This window comes from Anser anser (genome assembly GCF_964211835.1).
Source record: "Anser anser genome assembly, chromosome: 1".
NCBI classification, from domain to species: domain Eukaryota; kingdom Metazoa; phylum Chordata; class Aves; order Anseriformes; family Anatidae; genus Anser; species Anser anser.
Genome location: NC_139720.1, coordinates 146,994,263 through 147,015,458, shown reverse-complemented (window position 1 = coordinate 147,015,458; position 21,196 = coordinate 146,994,263). Strand labels below are relative to the sequence as shown.

General features: G+C 35.9%; 2 protein-coding genes and 1 long non-coding RNA gene across 6 annotated transcripts in view; 1 reads left to right on the top strand and 2 right to left on the bottom strand.

Moving 5' to 3' along the window:
• The window catches only part of LOC310892160 (tumor necrosis factor receptor superfamily member EDAR-like), a 461,331-nt gene that overhangs the window by 28,567 nt on the left and 411,568 nt on the right, over positions 1-21,196 (top strand). The gene's annotated exons all lie outside the window — the stretch shown is intronic.
• LOC310883578 (coiled-coil domain-containing protein 138-like) lies at positions 7-10,490 on the bottom strand. 4 transcript variants are annotated; one of them, XM_083804192.1, is made up of 7 exons: positions 10,359-10,490; positions 8,831-8,986; positions 7,917-8,033; positions 6,785-6,983; positions 4,617-4,799; positions 642-710; positions 7-295 (listed from the first exon to the last, which is right to left on the bottom strand). In XM_083804192.1, exons 1-7 carry the CDS (start codon positions 10,449-10,451, stop codon positions 228-230), a joined length of 885 nt encoding a protein of 294 aa, XP_083660318.1. In that variant the 5' UTR covers positions 10,452-10,490; the 3' UTR covers positions 7-227. The 4 variants fall into 4 exon arrangements, 3 of the variants coding, with proteins under 3 accessions (XP_083660318.1, XP_083660320.1, XP_083660319.1); XR_014573601.1 differs by having other exon boundaries at positions 215-295; positions 642-764; positions 10,359-10,489; XM_083804194.1 differs by having other exon boundaries at positions 7-764; positions 10,359-10,489.
• LOC310884000 lies at positions 17,311-20,601 on the bottom strand. Its single transcript, XR_014573977.1, has 3 exons — positions 20,315-20,601; positions 18,913-18,990; positions 17,311-17,580 (listed from the first exon to the last, which is right to left on the bottom strand). It is a non-coding gene; the product is annotated as an uncharacterized lncRNA (long non-coding RNA).

Sequence of the window (21,196 nt, the reverse complement as noted above, 5' to 3'; positions counted from 1 at the left end):
GCAAGATTGGAACCATTTGCTGAGTTTAACTCATTCTCTTGTCATCAACAGCTGGGCCTGGTAAGAGCCAGTGGTTATGGCACAACAGAGGGCAGGCAAGATAACAGTCAGCGCAAGGCCCCTCGAGTGTGGATGCCTTCGTGGGTGACCCCGAGTTAAGAGACCCCAAGGACAGCTTCAGCCCATCACCCAATACGCGTTGACCTCAGGATGGTATGAATTGCTCTTCAGCTTCCTAGATGTGCAAGACCTTCACGCAGCTGTGACACGGGATGTACGGGAGACCAGCGCCATTCTCAAATGACAATCACACACACACAAAAAAAAAAGCAATAAAAAAGGTTAAAAATAGAACAGGATTCCTTATGTCACAGAAGTCAGTTGGACTGAACAGAAGTTTACAAGGAACAGAAAAGACCAGAACAAAAACCTACACCTTGGAGGCCAGGAACTACCTTTATAACAAGACAGATTGTATGAAAAGTTGTTCTTTTTTAACAAGGTCTAACAACCCCTCACCCCCCCATAAAAGCAGAAGGTCTGCCAGCCACAGAAGTAAAAATATCAAAAAATAACTAGTAAGGCCCGCACAAGAAAGATGGGACAGAAGATAAAGGCATTTTAGTCTTTTGGGTGCACACCTTGGCTAGTTTGCTGGTTTGCAGGAAATCTATCTTGATGGAAAGGACAAGGAAGGACAAGCCCCAAACCTGTAATTCCAAAAGAGCCCTTTAGGCAGGGACACCACAGCAGACCTCAGGAATCTGAAAGAAACGTTAGCTGGATTTTATGACAAGGAAAGTTAGACAGTTGTTGCTAACAAGTTGGGAAGTGGCACTTTGTGAAGAGGGAACAGCCAATGTAATACATGTATGTAGGACATGTACAAAAAAAACCAAACCAATCTGAACATATTCATGCCCTTCAATAAAACTCCCAAGACATTTTCAGAAACTAAAGACAGAAGTGTGCTATAGGTTTATGCAGCATTACATGCAATATCATTGTATTGGAGAAGATGGGGATTAGAAAAAGAACTGGAAGGTGTGTAAGGAGTTGGCTAAAAAGAAAGCAAACCATCTGGCTTTGAAAAGTGAACTTCTAGTTTTAAACGGTCTAGTTTTAAACAGCAACCAATATGGTCTGACCGTTGAAGAGTGATTCTAATGAGGCCTTAGAGAGAAAAACACCATTCCACAAATAACCTAGATAGCCTGTAAATCGCAGCTATACACTATTCGGGGTTACTTTGTTTAGTAAACCAGAAAAAGCCTAACGACCTACTAGAATCACTAAAGGAATCACAACTCTCTCTTCCAGGTGGAAACCTAAAAGAGCTTTGTTCCAACAATTCTTCTGTCCTTGCCTGCCTTATTTCCTCTGTTCCACTCCTGCAATAACCAGCTCAGAACTAAGCACAATATTTCAAACAAGATGACAAACTCAAATAAAGTCTTAACATAATTAAACCTAACCTGAGATGCAACTCATATGATTCTGGAACATCATGTCATATAAATAAAGTCTGAACTCTTACAATACACAGGTGTTATTCAAACTGCACAAATTATACCACCTACTTCCAAAAAAAGCCCCAAGGAAAATAACCTTCTTTATAAAATTACTTCAGCTATAGCATTGGTCTCAATTTTCCTCGAATGTTACAGAGAAACATTGGCTAATAAGTACAATTGTTCTATGAGTCAAATTAAGAAAAAAAGTATTAAAATTTGGTTTTGTTCAACTGAACAGTGTTTGAGGTGCATTCAAAGTTTATCAAAGCATTAAATCTACTTTCTGTGACAATGTTATCAGATCAGGTTTTGTTATCACACCCATCTTCGGGCAGGTTCATAGCTTAAAGATCACTCAAGAATTAATTATTCCTCCACCTCTGCCTGCTGATTCCTCTCTTCCTTGTAAAAAAGAACTAGCAGAAGAAAGTAACAATCAGAAAAGTAGAAGATATTGCATATGAACACGTAACCTGAGCTGGAAAGTACCAAAGAACATACAATAACAAACTGACAGAAAGAGAAAGAAAGTACCAAACAATGTTATCTTTCAGACCTCCACCATTTCCAATTGAAACAATGGTGTCGGGACTCTCCCCTGACAGGATTCTGGATGTGAAACACCTGAACCAAAATGGGGATGGGGTACATAAAAAGCTGTGTGCCAGTAAAGATGAAGAGCAAATAAGATTATTAATTCTAATTTGCCATTAAGATACTGCATATTGACAGGAAACAGATGATACCAATACCTCAACTGTTACATTTGACGTTATGTTTTCAGTAACTGGATGCCTTATTAGCATTGTTGACGTGTGAACTAGCAAGGGAAACTTGGACACCCACTGGATCAGAAATACTACGAAGCCAAAAGGAATGATACTGCTCTAAAATCTGAAAAAATGAGTACTGAAACCAAGTCGGTCAATGGGCTTAAGCAATACTGCAGAATCTCTTATTATAATTTCTATCAAAGCACAGAAATGTCCATCTTAGGCCAATAGGTGCTTTCTTCTCATGCAGCTTAAGTAATTTCCCTCAATATATGAGGGAGTCTAGGCCTTATGTCTGGAATATGAGGACGAGAATTTTTTTTTTTTTTTTCAGGAAAAAACCTACAAGAGGGCTTCAGATAGGTCTGAAATGTATAGAACCATTAGCATATATTGCTTACTGTAACAACAGGTACATGCAGTTACAGGAAGAGGCAGTGCAAAGCATTTGGTATTTCACATCTGACTCATCTTGCAGCCTGGACAATTAAAATTTGAATCCATAAAAATACTTCACAAAAAAATAAATTAAAAAATTAAGTTATGAAAAAGAACATCTGAAAAAAATCAGTGCTTTTTTTTTCTTACTCAGTTTCTAATCACGTAAGCTGTAACGGTAATATGTTTAAACAAAAATACTGGAATAATCATATAGACTCAGAAGATTATTCCAGCAAATCGAAAGAATGCTTAGGGATTGCATATCATAGAGAAAAAATATAGACTTCGACTCCTGTTGGTCAGAGGCTGTTTCGTTGGGTAACACGTTTCCATATTTTAGTACAAGATCAGCTACTTATGACTTCATATTTAAGGCTGCATAACAATAAAGTTTTAAAATTGTGCATAAAGTCCTGTTTTAGTCTAACACAGAGAGACCTCTGAATATTCACAGCCACCTTCCAGTTTGCTTTTAATAACTTGTTCATAAGAAACATACAAAGGTATGAAATTATGATTACCTGTCAACAATACTACTTGTCATCATTAACAATTTCTTGGAAAACATTAACTATATATTGGAAAAGAACAGAATCTGACTATAGCATGTATATAGGCAATTCCTTATACCAAAGAGAAAGGCTCTGCATAAGGCTTTATATCCAGTTGCTGAAAAATAAATTCTCAATCATATGTTAATCCAATTAAGCATTAGTCCTCCTTCCCTGGTTTTGCATATATATCTTCTCTGAGAAGCAACATGGCAAAATGTGAACTTCTCACAATTTATCTCCATTATTCTTCTAAATCTAGGCATCTAGCATATCAAAATGACTACTGCTAGGTAACAGAACATGTACTGTTAGTGGAATTTTTCTTCAAAGTCATGTCAGATACCATCAACCCTGCTTAGGTTTTTCTCTCCCAGTTACTTTACCAATCAAAATTACGATGATTAGAAATACTTTGGTGTAAAAAAAACTAAACTAACCACACGGTCTGAAAGGAAGAAAACAACATCAGGTAAATCTTTCTGCCACTTATCTCACTACAAAATAGCTTCTAACTCAATGTTTTTCCATCCCAAGTTAAACACGCTTTCTATTTTCACCGCTATAGTACATGGTAACAAAATACCCCAAGCCAACAATATGTATTTCACAAATAGCAGCAGTCCCTTCTCCTCCCCTTTTCTGTTCTAAAAAAACAGCGAATGATTTTTATTCTAAGAAAAGTAACAAGGATTATTCCACACGACACTGGAATGGCTCACTAGTTTTGTGTTCATCCAGACTGTTATCAACTGATTCTTTGCCTGTATCACCTGGAAAAGCACTGTGAATAATGAGATTATTAACCCTTTTATAGGACCACACTACAGAACAATTCAGCGAAACATAACCATCTCTTACAGATGTGCCATTTCCAATTATTTGAAAGTGAAAAATGGCTAGGGGAGAGCTGTTCATGGGGGGGGAGGGGGGAGATAAACTTTTTTTTTTTTTTTTATCTCCACCTGCTAACAGGATTTCATGAAATGGCTGCCCTGGCACAGTCTTACTTCAAAAGAAAAATACTCATTGGCAAAACATCAGCAAGGTAAACCAGTGCAATAAACAGAAAAGCTAAACTAAATATAATAACAAAAAAATCACACCAGTAAGAAAGCAACCAGGACAATATGTAAAGCATGGATGCTGACAGCGAGAAGAGACAGACAATTCAGAAACATACTTTATATCTCTAATGAATTTAAATGACACAAATAAATGCTAATGCTAGATTAGGTTATTTATAGAGAAGCATCACGTTATTTTTTACTTGGTATTTATACTTATCTCACCTATTTTCATCATAACTTTTTTTTTTTTTTTTTTCAATTACTCACTTTTATCAGAGCTCCTGGCCATCTCAGTTAATGCATCAAGAGGACAAGAAAGGAGACATTTTCTGGATATAGTTAAGTGGCTTAGTACGACAGGCACACATTGGTATTGCAAAAATAACATCTTTCCTTCATCTGTTCTCAAGTCCACGCAAAGGGAACGAAATGCATGAGTCAGGTAATTCACTGAAAGATAACAGAAAACAGGGAATAAAAATTCTATAATCACAGTTCCATTAGATGATCACAAACATGTGAATATTTATCCTAAGAGTTACTGTTGCAAATATATACTAATAAAAAAAAGTTAGATGGCTGAAAATATTAATTTTATTTATTTATTTAAAGGCATACTCTGCCTATTTTTATTCCTTAAAAAAATTGTTGTGAGTGGAAAAAAAGACATGCTACAACTCACAAATTGAGCAAAATATATTTACAAACATAAAACCTTTCTAATATCTTCCTTAAGAGAGAAAAGGAAATCACAAGCTGCATAGTTTGGGACTATATTGGTTTCAACATCTGGGAAGCCTCTAATAAAGGAGTAAAAGGCTAATTCATCTGAATAAGTGCAATTACTTTCATGACAGCAACTATTCGCATTCCTTTCCATAAAAGGCTGTAGTTTAAGTTTCAGTGCATCTATGTTATATACGCATCCATTTTGGAGAGCACTAAATTATTCAGAGAATTTAGATTAAGTGAATCAATTCAATTTTCTTAATTTCATGATGTCAAATCTTCCTCAATATCTTGGAATAGCATTGATCATCCGGAGCACAGAAAATTAGGAGTAAGGCAAAAATTTATCACACAGCAAAAGTTTAATTGCAGTGCCATCTGCTGGATATTAGCATCTTGAAGGAAACAGGATATATATTTAAACTGAACATGCTGCTTTATCATCACTAGATCATTAGACACGTGGTCAGTGATGAAAATTCATACACAGTAAGTTTCAACATACATTTAATAGATTTTTTTTCCACGTTCTATAAGCTTGCAGTAAAAACCAACCATGAGAAGCTAAACTGATTCATTCTGATCAACAGCTTTCATCTGCTTACAGTTAATCTCTGCAATAAGTACTTTTTTTTGTATTGTAATTCATTTTCATCATTTTTATCAACCATTTCTAGAAATGTGAGTTTCAATTTCAGGGTAATCATCGTGCTTCACCAAAATATACTGACTGAAACTATATGATACTGAAATTGAAAATATACCGATTCTTCCCTCCAACAGCTGAAATACTGTACTTGCTTATTAATGGTGTCAGGATGGTCTTCCAGAATGTTTAAATCCTGTTTATTCTAAGCACTACCAGTATAAATACTGCACAGGTCAGTATTTTTGTCATCACTTCAACGAAAATTTTTTGTCTTTTCAGGCTCTGTTTGTTTTTAAAGAAACTCCTGCTGAGAAGAGATGCTACGGCATCCTGGAGATTGCACAAGTGGAGTAACTGTCATGAACTGAAGCAAAAGTCACTAAGAACTGTGATATCTCCAGACAAGTATGACCTTGTTTGCTTTGCCTGTTAACAAAATACATTACTATACTGCATCAGCATATAGTAGCATTTTTCAATGTTTTTCAATGTTGATAATGTTTATGGGTAGCCACTTGCAGTGACAGACTTGGTAGGAGAGGAGGGGAGACAGCAGAGAGGTAAGAGCTAGACAGACTATGAGCTTTACATCAAACTTGGACAAAGCAATGAAATTCTAGAACTCTCTGAAATTTGCTACTGATTTCAGTTTACTGAAGAGCAATTAGCTGTACCATTATATGCAGTGAAGATCTTGACAAACAAATCACTGCTAGAGTGATTGCTTGAGAGAATTACCAACATCTCTTTTCCCCTTCGTCACAAAAAACGTTGATCTCACTGACAACAATAACACATATTAAAATGACCACACAAATTATGACATGAATAATAGCAAGGTTCATACTTCCTTCCCTATATTATGCTTTATCAGGTGGTAAAATTCAAATAAAACATCCTTCACTAATAAAGCATTACAGATGCTACAGTATCATTGAACTGCTGCATTTTGTAAATTTGTTTTTCATCCAGGCACATTCCTGGAAATAAGATTTTTTAAAAAAAGGATAAAAATAAAAAGATGATAAAAAAAGACATCATAAAAACCAGAACTTACCTCGCTGAAACTTCGCTGTTTCAAGCAAAATTAAAGTTGACAGAAACCTCAAAGGCATAAAGGAGCTTGTAAAGAAAAGTACAGTTTTTGGTGTACTCTGTGTAGACTTTTCAGACCATGTTTGCAGGTTTCCCTGATGTTCTATGCCTTTGAAAATAACTTCTCCAAGTCTCTCCATTGTTGATGTCATGCTTGCATGCTGTTTCAAACAACGTGCACATTTAGTGTAAACATTAAAATACAAGAAAATCCTGTCTACTATGTATAGATATGTATGTTCCCCTAAGGATTAAATATTAAATAGCAAATGCCTTGACCATGTATTGCAATATAATCTGTACTACTTTGCGTTCCATAAGCAGTTGAACAACATTAGCACAGGGCCTTGTCAACACACACTTCACAAAAAGACAAGGTAGTCAGGACCCCTGATATGCTGACATTATTTAATTTGCCTCTGGTTCCAGAATAAAGTCAGTTCAAACTCAGCTTTAATCAACGCTGCCTACTACACTATACTCTTTTCTGAAGATGCCTGAAGCTAGATCCTACAAAAGCATTTACAGAATTAAGGTCTAAACATGAACCTTAAGAATACCGTACAGGTAAGACGTATTGGACTTTTCAACAAACTGTACAGAAATATTACTTCGGAATCAAACTTAATAACATGCTCATTTAGAATATTTTCTTATTAGCACTAGAACCACCAGCTTACAGTTCTATTCAGTTAGACACTGAGTAGAGAACAAAGAAATCAAAATTCCTTTGCTACTTTGCCACACATTGCCATCAATTTCAACAAATCTCATGCATAAAGTGAACAAAAATATATTTCTTTTCCTAGTTCACAAGTTTTGTAAGCACATAGGTAAAATATCATTCCTGAGATGCTAGACACTGCTGCAACAAAGATCACATATGTATGTAAAAATATGTTTACATACATGGTGCAAAATATAACAATGAATGTGAGAAAGTTAATTTGATGAGAATTATTTTTTCATTTGCTATGTATCTGTGGTAGGAATTTATGCTTTGCAAAGAGAGCAAAGTTTCTTTTATATATAATCCCTGAAAACATCTACTTTTCATACTCATTTATAATACAAAATATCACTCGGGAACTTACCTTATTACCAGTGTTTATCTGCCTTAGAGACCAGTAGATAAATTGAATGACAGGCATATATAGTTTAGGATCCACAAATGGCATCCACTGGAGCTGTCCAGTGACCACATGCAAAAGCTGTAAAAATACAGAATGGCAAAGTTATATGCAGTATATGAACTTACAGTATAAGCTAACCACAAGTAAAAAGCAAACAAAGAAAAACAAAACAAAACAACACTAAAGTAAAATAAACTTATTCCCAGAGTTTAACAGACTACATGTGCAAATACTCACTGTGCAGACCTGGTACAAGTAACAGAATTATATACATATACTGAATTTACATTTTACACAGGTTTACACAAAAAGTGGAAAGACATTGTGTGAGCTCAGACTCTGAAGTCTAATACCAATGGCTACAAATTTTAAATATAATGAAAAAAACACTGTAAAAGCAGATTTCCTGAACACCTCACTGATTTCCAAGCCTTGGTATCCCAAGAAAGACGGTGTTAAAAGAATTGCATGGTATCATCTTTTATAAGACATAAATTGAACTTTTAATACCTAATATCAGCACTAAAATACTTTAAATTAGATGTGTATATCTCCTTAGAAAAAAGGAATTACATACAGTATTACAGATAAAACACAAGACAAATTATCAGCTGATAAAAATGACTTAAAAGAGAAAGACAGGTGGAATCTAAAGTTCAGACTGAACAGTACACATTTCCTTAAAAATGATCTGTATGTTCCACGAATGACAAATTATCTCTTACATCTCACTGTTGGAATTAATACTGATGGACTGTCATTTTCTTTTAATTAATGTATTCAAAGCGCGTATAAAACAGGCTGACCTGTTACACTCTCAAAAATAATAAAAAGAATCTTAACATTTTAGCCTCAACAAATTCAAATGCCTTTACCTTCATACAATTTTCTGGAGTGCAGTTTTCTTTAGCACACTGAGGTTTATCATTGCCCTCTCTCTCTCCTTGTATTTCTATTTTGCTAAGGTGTTCGTTTGAGATCCAGTCCATAAGAATAGTTAAGAGGTCGTAAACTTTTGAATTCAGTAGTACCTGTAATACATCCACAACATCAGTTATTTCAGCTTTCAAGTTTATGATTTTCTAAACCACAACACCAATAGACTAAAATATATGAGTACATTAGTAATACGCAAATGCTTTATTATGTGCTTAGACAAATGTTTATGAAAGGCTTGGGAAGAATTGGGAAGAGATTTTCACATACAAAATCAATCTATTTTATAATTCTAACGAAATGCTTTAAAAAGGAAAAAGCAAATCTTTAATGATCTGTGCATGTGGAAATCCTCATTTTGATACATGTGATACACTCCTTTGCTTTATTTCATACAATCTACTTATGCTAAATTTTAACTGTGTAAGTAGCACCGTTAGAAGAATAAAGACTTCATGACATTGTCATTCTGTCCCTCTACTACAACTGTACAGAAAAACTCTGTGAAAGGTATCCAGAGGTTCCTGAAGACAGGCTGCACAAACAGCTCTTTAAAACCTTCACAGGTCTTCTTGTATCTACCTTCAGACAACTGTTCTTCTCTTCACTCAGAATTATAACTACTGATGCTGCTCATATATCACTTGCGACTAAAGTACGCTAAAACCTACGTACACAGAGAAATATGTTGGCTATATAGAGACAGTACAGTTTTAAGGCATCTGATATAGATCAAGTAGAATGGCGTGAATATCTCTCTTTCTCATTTCAGTTTAGCCTCTAGCGGGAGAAAGTCATTACCAGTCGGGAAATGTTGGCAGAGTACTAGCAGAGGACTTGCCACTGACTGGAATAACATGGAGACAGAAAGTATTTCATTAAGTGATGCAAGAAGGTATTTTAAGGAAAACAAGGTGATCCTTTTGGAACTATATATGAACACTGCATTTATCCTTTCCCACATTAAAGACCATTTCCCCAAAGTATAACAGCAGTACAATCATCTCTGGCTTATCAAATTAAAATTTGTTATCTGACTTCTCTAACTACATTTCAGCTGGTTTTATTCATAAAGGACAGTGTTGTACTGTAGCAGTAACCAGAATAAGTTTAAGATTTGCTCTGACACAGCAGAAGAAAACAGTTACAGTGCAGGCAGAATATAATTTTAATTCATAGTTGAGAGATAACATGAGAGGAAGAAGAAAACAGCTAAATAAGCAAAAAACATATACATACACAATATAAAATTCAAAAGACATTTTTAGCAACATACTTTATTCTTTCAGTTGACTGTTTCTCCCAATATAGTGTCTACCTATTCCTACTGTAATTAACTCACTAAAAAAAATCAATAAAAATTATTTTATTTTTCTAATTTCTAGCATTTTCTAATTTCTAGCAGATACATAACGTTCTACTGCCTAAAGTCTTTCACACAGATCTTTCACCTTGCCCAGTCCTTACCTTATCACTTTCTGATGCTCCTGTCTCATTTTCCTCCTTAACAGGTTTAGGTTGGCACACCACTCCTCCTGAATCATTGGACTTCTGTGCCATTACCAATGCATGCTTCTGCTACAATAAAATGTAACAATTATATTTCACTTGTTAACTATAAAGGAAGAAGGTACCTGGAAGAAGAAACCTTACCTGTAAATCATTTAACTGAGCTTGCATGCTTCTTGCTCGATTATCTAACTTCTTGTTCTGTTCGTTCGCGTCACTTAACTGAAAGAATCAAAAACCATTCAAATAGCTGTAGATTCAAAACTCACTTTTTGACTTAACCATCACATTGAAATCATTTGATGTGATTGCTAAAAGTTCAATTTTTTTCTTCTCAGCATGGACAGTGATAGAAACAAAATCACTGTCCACTTCCTCAACAAATCACGGGATGGCCGAGGTGGGAAGGGACCTCTGGAGACCATCTGGTCCAACCATCTTGTTTAAACAGGGCCACCCAGAGCAGGCTGCCCAGGACCACGTCCAAGCAGCTTGTGAAGATCTTCAAGGACGGGGACTCCTCAACCTCTCCAGGCAACCTCTGCCTGGATAAATAAAATAGTCGTGGCTCTTTGTTGACTTGCGGCCCAACCTTTCCGCTTACAGGGGAAGAATAAGCACAATACCTCTTTAGGGATATAGGCACTACGTATTTGATTACTTCTCATAAAGAAATGACACAAAAAACGGAGTGCATGTTTCAAGAATGGTCTAATGGCCTTGGAAATAGAGAGGGTGAAAGTTTTCTTCTCGCAAGAATGACACTGTCACTGACCATGCTCTGTGAGAAAAGAATACGAGGCAAACTATAACCTCCATTTAAATATAAGTAACGTACTCTATGGATACAACAAACATCCCGATCATCATGTAAGTCCTCTGTGAATACTTCAGTTTGCACAAAAGAGAAGGACAAAGATTTTACTGAGACTAGGAAGCAGATGATTTTCATCAGACTCAAGAGCATCAGAACTGCAATTCACTGAAGGAGCAATGGTCAAAAGAGTTTACGTAGCAATTTGCCTGTCAGCATTTAGGTCAGATTTAAGTCAAGTGAGAAGAAAACTTTAACTCTGTATTATTGTGAACCACTGTCTCAGCGTGTCTTTAAGAACAGAGAAAATATTCCTTTAATTAACACTTTCAAAAATAACTGAAGATACTGAGTAATCATGGAATTAGAAATACACATACTACTTTTTATTTAATAGAATCAGCAGAGCAATTCAGCACAGGGTGGCTTCCATTATAAAATACTTTCTCTCTATCCAATCTCAGTTTGCTTCAAAGGATATGGTTAGTCTTTCCTAAAATCACCTGTTGCTACAGGGTCAGGGGACTAACTCTAATTTCTTTAATACTGGAAAAGATCTGAGAGACTAAATTTCACGTGCTAGAAAATGAAGCAGAAAGTAATTACAACCATTCACACAATTCTTGTCTTACTGAAACAAAATCAGCAATTTTGCAAACAACTTGTTCAAACGTTTAAAATTGTTGACTGTAACTTCTAAAGCTACTAATAACAGGAAATAATTAATCTTGCCTGTTTTTTAAGGGAATCATTCTCATCCATCACAGACTTAAATGATGACTTCAGTTTACTATTTTCCTCAGCCACTCCTCTCAAGGTTTCTTTCATTTGGTTCATTTCGGTATCAGGTTGCTATAGAAATATCAAATGTTAAAGCATGATTAACAAGAGCGTATTTTAGAAATATCAAATGTTAAAGCATGATTAACAAGAGCGTATTTTAGAAATAATTCTCAACTAAGTTCCATTTTACTGTTAAAATAATAGGACAAACTTCCAAAGATCAAATTTGTAATTCTGCATGGTCCAATCTGCACATACAACCAGTAGTGAAGAAAGCAACATCCACACCACGTATTAAGAAGAAATAGAAAGAAAATGGGAGCCACGGCGTACAGCCTATGGATCTTATTTTTTTCCAGAAAATACCTAGATCTTCTCAATTGTACATTCCTCAGTTAAGTCACATGTGGGAAAGAACTGTGAATGAAAACAAATGTCAAAGCTTTTGTTTACACTTAGCTTTTCTTCTTAGCATCCATTTTAACCACAAACATGCCCAATTCTCTCTTTCTTGAATCTTTCAAATATTCTAACCATTCACTGCTGATAGTTAAGACGCTTTAGTTCACCTGTACTTAAACACCTGTCCTGCAATGTCCAGGAATGTATCCAATACTTGTTACATTTCATTGAATTGGAAAAAAAAAAACCCTTGTGAAACTCAACATAGTTATCTTTTAATATAATATTTTATAACAATTTAATAATATAATTTAATACCAGGACATACCATTAAATTATAAGCAAAAACAGACAAAAAACAGCAACAAAGGAAAACTGAAATGACAATTACTTGTAACAGTCAAAAACCTGTACGTCTTGAAAAAGAAACCAAGGAATGTGTCTTTTCTCCCCCTCACTGGAAATTTGTAATATAATTAAATATATGCCAGCAGATTCCGAAAAAAAAACACAACACTGAGGCTTTGAAGCTGAGTATAAAACAAATGTTTTCAGAAAATAACGTTCCTTTTCTCAGAAACTGTGAGAAACTTCTATGTGAAAATAGCGCTTTGTTCAGAAGTGCTGTCTTTTGCACTAACAATTCAGCCATCCACTACATTTTCTTAAGCCTCGCTCTCAGACTGTTATCATGCTGCAAAAAGGACTTTAGTGGTAAATATAGAAACGATCTCATCGACAAACAAAAATGCTACAGATAGGCTCCAAGCGGACTGCTCAACTACTTCCATTGAAAAGGCCGAACCTTTAGAGTTAACCAAGCCTAGGAAAGGCTTGCTCAGCTTGGGATGGAGCAGGAGCAAGGTGGCTTGAAACTGACCATAAACTTTCAAAACAGTCAGGGACAGCAGAATTACAAGTGAAAGGTTTTGCGAGAAAAAATTTGAATTAAGATTCTCAATTTCTCCAAACTACGTTACACAATGCTTTATAAGGCTTGCATATTCGGGGTTTGACAATAATTTCACAGTGCTTCAGGGATTTGGCAATAATTTCACAGGCCACTGGGTTGCTGTAGGTGGTGCCAGGATGTCTAAACCATCCAATTCCATTATTAAATCGGGTACCATCCATATCATAATCAACTGTATCACTTCATTCCTGCCAAATGTTTGTCTAGTCTGTTCTGAAGACCTGCAAATACTGGAAGCACCAGTCTTACTGATCTCTCTGACCCAGTGGTTGACTGCTTTTGTTTTAATCTAGTTTTTCCTCATACTTACCCTGCCACTACTTCTATCACAGACATGGAAAAAAAAAAGATTACTTTCTTTCTCTTTGTGGCAGCCTTTTATGTAGCCAAAGATTGGCATGTTCACGTGTCCCTGCATTTGTTCATCACCCTGCATGTGTACAGATGATATTTCTGTTCAAATGCAATACTGCACACTCTTGCCTCTGAAGCATTGCGCTTTTCTCAGACCTACTACCTCTTCAATTTGTCAAGATCAATTTTAATCCTAACCTTCTTTTTCAGCATGCTTGAAATTCTCCCTCGCTTGCTATTCGCTTCAAGTTTAACAAGCGTGCTCTTTCTCACCATCACACTTCTCACTGAAAACACCCAATACTGGACCCAAAAGAGACTATTCCAGAATCTACTATGTACATTCCTTCAGCTGTGAAACACTGTCTCACTACACCTTACCACCAACCTTATTTCAGCTGTCATACTTTTCTAATATGATTATGAAAACGCCACGTAAAACTGTACCAGAAACAATACAGCAAAGTCTAGACATACATATAACTAGTACTCCTCTACTAGCCATGCCTGTTACCTTGTCCTAATGGAAATCACACTGATTTGACAATTTAGGATTAACACAAGCTCGTTGCCATTTACTGCAGTGTTTTTGGCATGGCACTTCGCATGGTTTGTTCATAGCTTGCCAGGACATATATTTATTTATTTAGCTGAGAACCAACATTAAGTTGATGGCTGTGTAACTCTTTCCCATTTGAAAAGAACGGCATCAGATTTTTCTAGTTGACTCCACTTGACCTCCACAAGTTTTTACAGATAACCACTAACTGCTCCTGGCTTTTCAACACTTCTCTAACCTGTGTGACACTTTTAAAGCCACTTGTGTTTTTTCTAAAGACATCTTTAAAATCACTTTTACGGATTTGAACCATCTATCTTAACACATTCCTTCCCTATTGAAAGTTGAGGTCCTGCTCCCCTGACACCTTTCTCCCTTTTTTTCCTGTATCTACATACTCCCTCAATGGCTTGTGCATCCTCCCTCAATGGCTTAATGATCTGTGCATGTGGAAATCCTCATTTTGATACATGTGATACACTCCTTTGCTTTATTTCATACAATCTACTTATGCTAAATTTTAACTGTGTAAGTAGCACCGTTAGAAGAATAAAGACTTCATGACATTGTCATTCTGTCCCTCTACTACAACTGTACAGAAAAACTCTGTGAAAGGTATCCAGAGGTTCCTGAAGACAGGCTGCACAAACAGCTCTTTAAAACCTTCACAGGTCTTCTTGTATCTACCTTCAGACAACTGTTCTTCTCTTCACTCAGAATTATAACTACTGATGCTGCTCATATATCACTTGCGACTAAAGTACGCTAAAACCTACGTACACAGAGAAATATGTTGGCTATATAGAGACAGTACAGTTTTAAGGCATCTGATATAGATCAAGTAGAATGGCGTGAATATCTCTCTTTCTCATTTCAGTTTAGCCTCTAGCGGGAGAAAGTCATTACCAGTCGGGAAATGTTGGCAGAGTGCTAGCAGAGGACTTGCTACTGACTGGAATAACATGGAGACAGAAAGTATTTCATTAAGTGATGCAAGAAGGTATTTTAAGGAAAACAAGGTGATCCTTTTGGAACTATATATGAACACTGCATTTATTCTTTCCCACATTAAAGACCATTTCCCCAAAGTATAACAGCAGTACAATCATCTCTGGCTTATCAAATTAAAATTTGTTATCTGACTTCTCTAACTACATTTCAGCTGGTTTTATTCATAAAGGACAGTGTTGTACTGTAGCAGTAACCAGAATAAGTTTAAGATTTGCTCTGACACAGCAGAAGAAAACAGTTACAGTGCAGGCAGAATATAATATTAATTCATAGTTGAGAGATAACATGAGAGGAAGAAGAAAACAGCTAAATAAGCAAAAAACATATACATACACAATATAAAATTCAAAAGACATTTTTAGCAACATACTCTATTCTTTCAGTTGACTATCTGTGTCTCCCAATATAGTGTCTACCTATTCCTACTGTAATTAACTCACTAAAAAAATCAATAAAAATTATTTTATTTTTCTAATTTCTAGCATTTTCTAATTTCTAGCAGATACATAACGTTCTACTGCCTAAAGTCTTTCAAACAGATCTTTCACCTTGCCCAGTCCTTACCTTATCACTTTCTGATGCTCCTGTCTCATTTTTCTCCTTACGACGTTTACGTGAGCGCAACCCTTCTCCCGAATCATTGGACTTCTGTGTCATTACCAATGCATGCTTCTGCTACAATAAAACGTAACAATGAATTATATTTCACTTGTTAACTATAAAGGAAGAAGGTACCTGGAAGAAGAAACCTTACCTGTAAATCATTTAACTGAGCTTGCATGCTTCTTGCTCGATCATCTAACTTCTTGTTCTGTTCGTTCGCGTCACTTAACTGAAAGAATCAAAAACCATTCAAATAGCTGTAGATTCAAAACTCACTTTTTGACTTAACCATCACATTGAAATCATTTGATGTGATTGCTAAATGATTAAAAATTCAATTTTTTTCTTCTCAGCACGGACAGTGATAGAAACAAAATCACTGTCCACTTCCTCAACAAATCACGGGATGGCCGAGGTGGGAAGGGACCTCTGGAGACCATCTGGTCCAACCATCTTGTTTAAACAGGGCCACCCAGAGCAGGCTGCCCAGGACCACGTCCAGGCAGCTTGTGAAGATCTTCAAGGACGGGGACTCCTCAACCTCTCCAGGCAACCTCTGCCTGGATAAATAAAATAGTCGTGGCTCTTTGTTGACTTGCGGCCCAACCTTTCCGCTTACAGGGGAAGAATAAGCACAATACCTCTTTAGGGATATAGGCACTACGTATTTGATTACTTCTCATTAAGAAATGACACAAAAAATGGAGTGCATGTTTCAAGAATGGTCTAATGGCCTTGGAAATAAAGAGGGTGAAAGTTTTCTTCTCGCAAGAATGACACTGTCACTGACCATGCTCTGTGAGAAAAGAATACGAGGCAAACTATAACCTCCATTTAAATATAAGTAACGTACTCTATGGATACAACAAACATCCCGATCATCATGCAAGTCCTCTGTGAATACTTCAGTTTGCACAAAAGAGAAGGACAAAGATTTTACTGAGACTAGGAAGCAGATGATTTTCATCAGACTCAAGAGCATCAGAACTGCAATTCACTGAAGGAGCAATGGTCAAAAGAGTTTACGTAGCAATTTGCCTGTCAGCATTTAGGTCAGATTTAAGTCAAGTGAGAAGAAAACTTTAACTCTGTATTATTGTGAACCACTGTCTCAGCGTGTCCTTAAGAACAGAGAAAATATTCCTTTAATTAACACTTTCAAAAATAACTGAAGATACTGAGTAATCATGGAATTAGAAATACACATACTACTTTTTATTTAATAGAATCAGCAGAGCAATTCAGCACAGGGTGGCTTCCATTATAAAATACTTTCTCTCTATCCAATCTCAGTTTGCTTCAGAGGATATGGTTAGTCTTTCCTAAAATCACCTGTTGCTACAGGGTCAGAGGACTAACTCTAATTTCTTTAATACTGGAAAAGATCTGAGAGACTAAATTTCACGTGCTAGAAAATGAAGCAGAAAGTAATTACAACCATTCACACAATTCTTGTCTTACAGAAACAAAATCAGCAATTTTGCAAACAACTTGTTCAAACGTTTAAAATTGTTGACTATAACTTCTAAAGCTACTAATAACAGGAAATAATTAATCTTGCCTGTTTTTTTAGGGAATCATTCTCATCCATCACAGACTTAAATGATGACTTCAGTTTACTATTTTCCTCAGCCACTCCTCTCAAGGTTTCTTTCATTCGGTTCATTTCTGCCATATATAGCTATAGAAATATCAAATGTTAAAGCATGATTAACAAGAGTGTATTTTAGAAATAATTCTCAACTAAGTTCCATTTTACTGTTAAAATAATAGGACAAACTTCCAAAGATCAAATTTGTAATTCTGCATGGTCCAATCTGCACATACAACCAGTAGTGAAGAAAGCAACATCCACACCACGTATTAAGAAGAAATAGAAAGAAAATGGGAGCCACGGCGTACAGCCTATGGATCTTATTTTTTTCCAGAAAATACCTAGATCTTCTCAATTGTACATTCCTCAGTTAAGTCACATGTGGGAAAGAACTGTGAATGAAAACAAATGTCAAAGCTTTTGTTTACACTTAGCTTTTCTTCTTAGCATCCATTTTAACCACAAACATGCCCAATTCTCTCTTTCTTGAATCTTTCAAATATTCTAACCATTCACTGCTGATAGTTAAGACGCTTTAGTTCACCTGTACTTAAACACCTTTCCTGCAATGTCCAGGAATGTATCCAATACTTGTTACATTTCATTGAATTGGAAAAAAAAAACCCTTGTGAAACTCAACATAGTTATCTTTTAATATAATATTTTATAACATAATTTAATAATATAATTTAATACCAGGACATACCATTAAATTATAAGCAAAAACAGACAAAAAACAGCAACAAAGGAAAACTGAAATGACAATTACTTGTAACAGTCAAAAACCTGTACGTCTTGAAAAAGAAACCAAGGAATGTGTCTTTTCTCCCCCTCACTGGAAATTTGTAATATAATTAAATATATGCCAGCAGATTCTGAAAAAAAAACAACACTGAGGCTTTGAAGCTGAGTATAAAACAAATGTTTTCAGAAAATAACGTTCCTTTTCTCAGAAACTGTGAGAAACTTCTATGTGAAAATAGCGCCTTGTTCAGAAGTGCTGTCTTTTGCACTAACAATTCAGCCATCCACTACATTTTCTTAAGCCTTGCTCTCAGACTGTTATCATGCTGCAAAAAGGACTTTAGTGGTAAATATAGAAACGATCTCATCGACAAACAAAAATGCTACAGATAGGCTCCAAGCGGACTGCTCAACTACTTCCATTGAAAAGGCCGAACCTTTAGAGTTAACCAAACCTAGGAAAGGCTTGCTCAGCTTGGGATGGAGCAGGAGCAAGGTGACTTGAAACTGACCATAAACTTTCAAAACAGTCAGGGACAGCAGAATTACAAGTGAAAGGTTTTGCGAGAAAAAATTTGAATTAAGATTCTCAATTTCTCCAAACAACATTACACAATGCTTTATAAGGCTTGCATAACTATAACGGAAGAAGGTACCTGTAAGGAGAAACCTTACCTTTAAATTATCTAACTGCGCTTGCATGCTTCTTGCTCCACCATCTAACTTCTTGTTCTGTTCGTTCGCGTCACTTAACTGAAAGAATCAAAAACCATTCAAATAGCTGTAGATTCAAAACTCACTTTTTGACTTAACCATCACATTGAAATCATTTGATGTGATTGCTAAAAGTTCAATTTTTTTCTTCTCAGCATGGACAGTGATAGAAACAAAATCACTGTCCACTTCCTCAACAAATCACGGGACGGCCGAGGTGGGAAGGGACCTCTGGAGACCATCTGGTCCAACCATCTTGTTTAAACGGGGCCACCCAGAGCAGGCTGCCCAGGACCACGTCCAGGCAGCTTGTGAAGATCTTCAAGGACGGGGACTCCTCAACCTCTCCAGGCAACCTCTGCCTGGATAAATAAAATAGTCGTGGCTCTTTGTTGACTTGCGGCCCAACCTTTCCGCTTACAGGGGAAGAATAAGCACAATACCTCTTTAGGGATATAGGCACTACGTATTTGATTACTTCTCATAAAGAAATGACACAAAAAATGGAGTGCATGTTTCAAGAATGGTCTAATGGCCTTGGAAATAGAGAGGGTGAAAGTTTTCTTCTCGCAAGAATGACACTCTTACTGACCATGCTCTGTGAGAAAAGAATACGAGGCAAACTATAACCTCCATTTAAATATAAGTAACGTACTCTATGGATACAACAAACATCCCGATCATCATGTAAGTCCTCTGTGAATACTTCAGTTTGCACAAAAGAGAAGGACAAAGATTTTACTGAGACTAGGAAGCAGATGATTTTCATCAGACTCAAGAGCATCAGAACTGCAATTCACTGAAGGAGCAATGGTCAAAAGAGTTTACGTAGCAATTTGCCTGTCAGCATTTAGGTCAGATTTAAGTCAAGTGAGAAGAAAACTTTAACTCTGTATTATTGTGAACCACTGTCTCAGCGTGTCTTTAAGAACAGAGAAAATATTCCTTTAATTAACACTTTCAAAAATAACTGAAGATACTGAGTAATCATGGAATTAGACATACACACGCTACTTTTTATTTAATAGAATCAGCAGAGCAATTCAGCACAGGGTGGCTTCCATTATAAAATACTTTCTCTCTATCCAATCTCAGTTTGCTTCAGAGGATATGGTTAGTCTTTCCTAAAATCACCTGTTGCTACAGGGTCAGAGGACTAACTCTAATTTCTTTAATACTGGAAAAGATCTGAGAGACTAAATTTCACGTGCTAGAAAATGAAGCAGAAAGTAATTACAACCATTCACACAATTCTTGTCTTACAGAAACAAAATCAGCAATTTTGCAAACAACTTGTTCAAACGTTTAAAATTGTTGACTGTAACTTCTAAAGCTACTAATAACAGGAAATAATTAATCTTGCCTGTTTTTTTAGGGAATCATTCTCCACCATCACAAAGGTAAATGATGACTTCAGTCTACTATTTTCCTGAGCCACTCCTCTCAAGGCGTCTCTCATTCGGTTCATTTCTGTCCTATAAAGCTATAGAAATATCAAATGTTAAAGCATGATTAACAAGAGTGTATTTTAGAAATAATTCTCAGCTAAGTTCCATTTTACTGTTAAAATAATAGGACAAACTTCCAATGATCAAATTTGTAATTCTGCATGGTCCAATCTGCACATACAACCAGTAGTGAAGAAAGCAACATCCACACCACGTATTAAGAAGAAATAGAAAGAAAATGGGAGCCACGGCGTACAGCCTATGGATCTTATTTTTTTCCAGAAAATACCTAGATCTTCTCAATTGTACATTCCTCAGTTAAGTCACATGTGGGAAAGAACTGTGAATGAAAACAAATGTCAAAGCTTTTGTTTACACTTAGCTTTTCTTCTTAGCATCCATTTTAACCACAAACATGCCCAATTCTCTCTTTCTTGAATCTTTCAAATATTCTAACCATTCACTGATGATAGTTAAGACGCTTTAGTTCACCTGTACTTAAACACCTGTCCTGCAATGTCCAGGAATGTATCCAATACTTGTTACATTTCATTGAATTGGAAAAAAAAAAACCTTGTGAAACTCAACATAGTTATCTTTTAATATAATATTTTATAACATAATTTAATAATATAATTTAATACCAGGACATACCATTAAATTATAAGCAAAAACAGACAAAAAACAGCAACAAAGGAAAACTGAAATGACAATTACTTGTAACAGTCAAAAACCTGTGCGTCTTGAAAAAGAAACCAAGGAATGTGTCTTTTCTCCCCCTCACTGGAAATTTGTAA

Coding starts and splice junctions, on each gene's coding strand:
- LOC310883578 (XM_083804192.1), bottom strand. CDS start 10,451: ATGGCACAGAAGTCCAATGATTCAGGAGGAGTGGTGTGCCAACCTAAA. Junction 8,987..10,358: donor GAGCATCAGAAAGTGATAAG/GTAAGGACTGGG, acceptor GATGTATTACAG/GTACTACTGAATTCAAAAGT. Junction 4,800..6,784: donor AACAGCGAAGTTTCAGCGAG/GTAAGTTCTGGT, acceptor GTTATCTTTCAG/TGAATTACCTGACTCATGCA.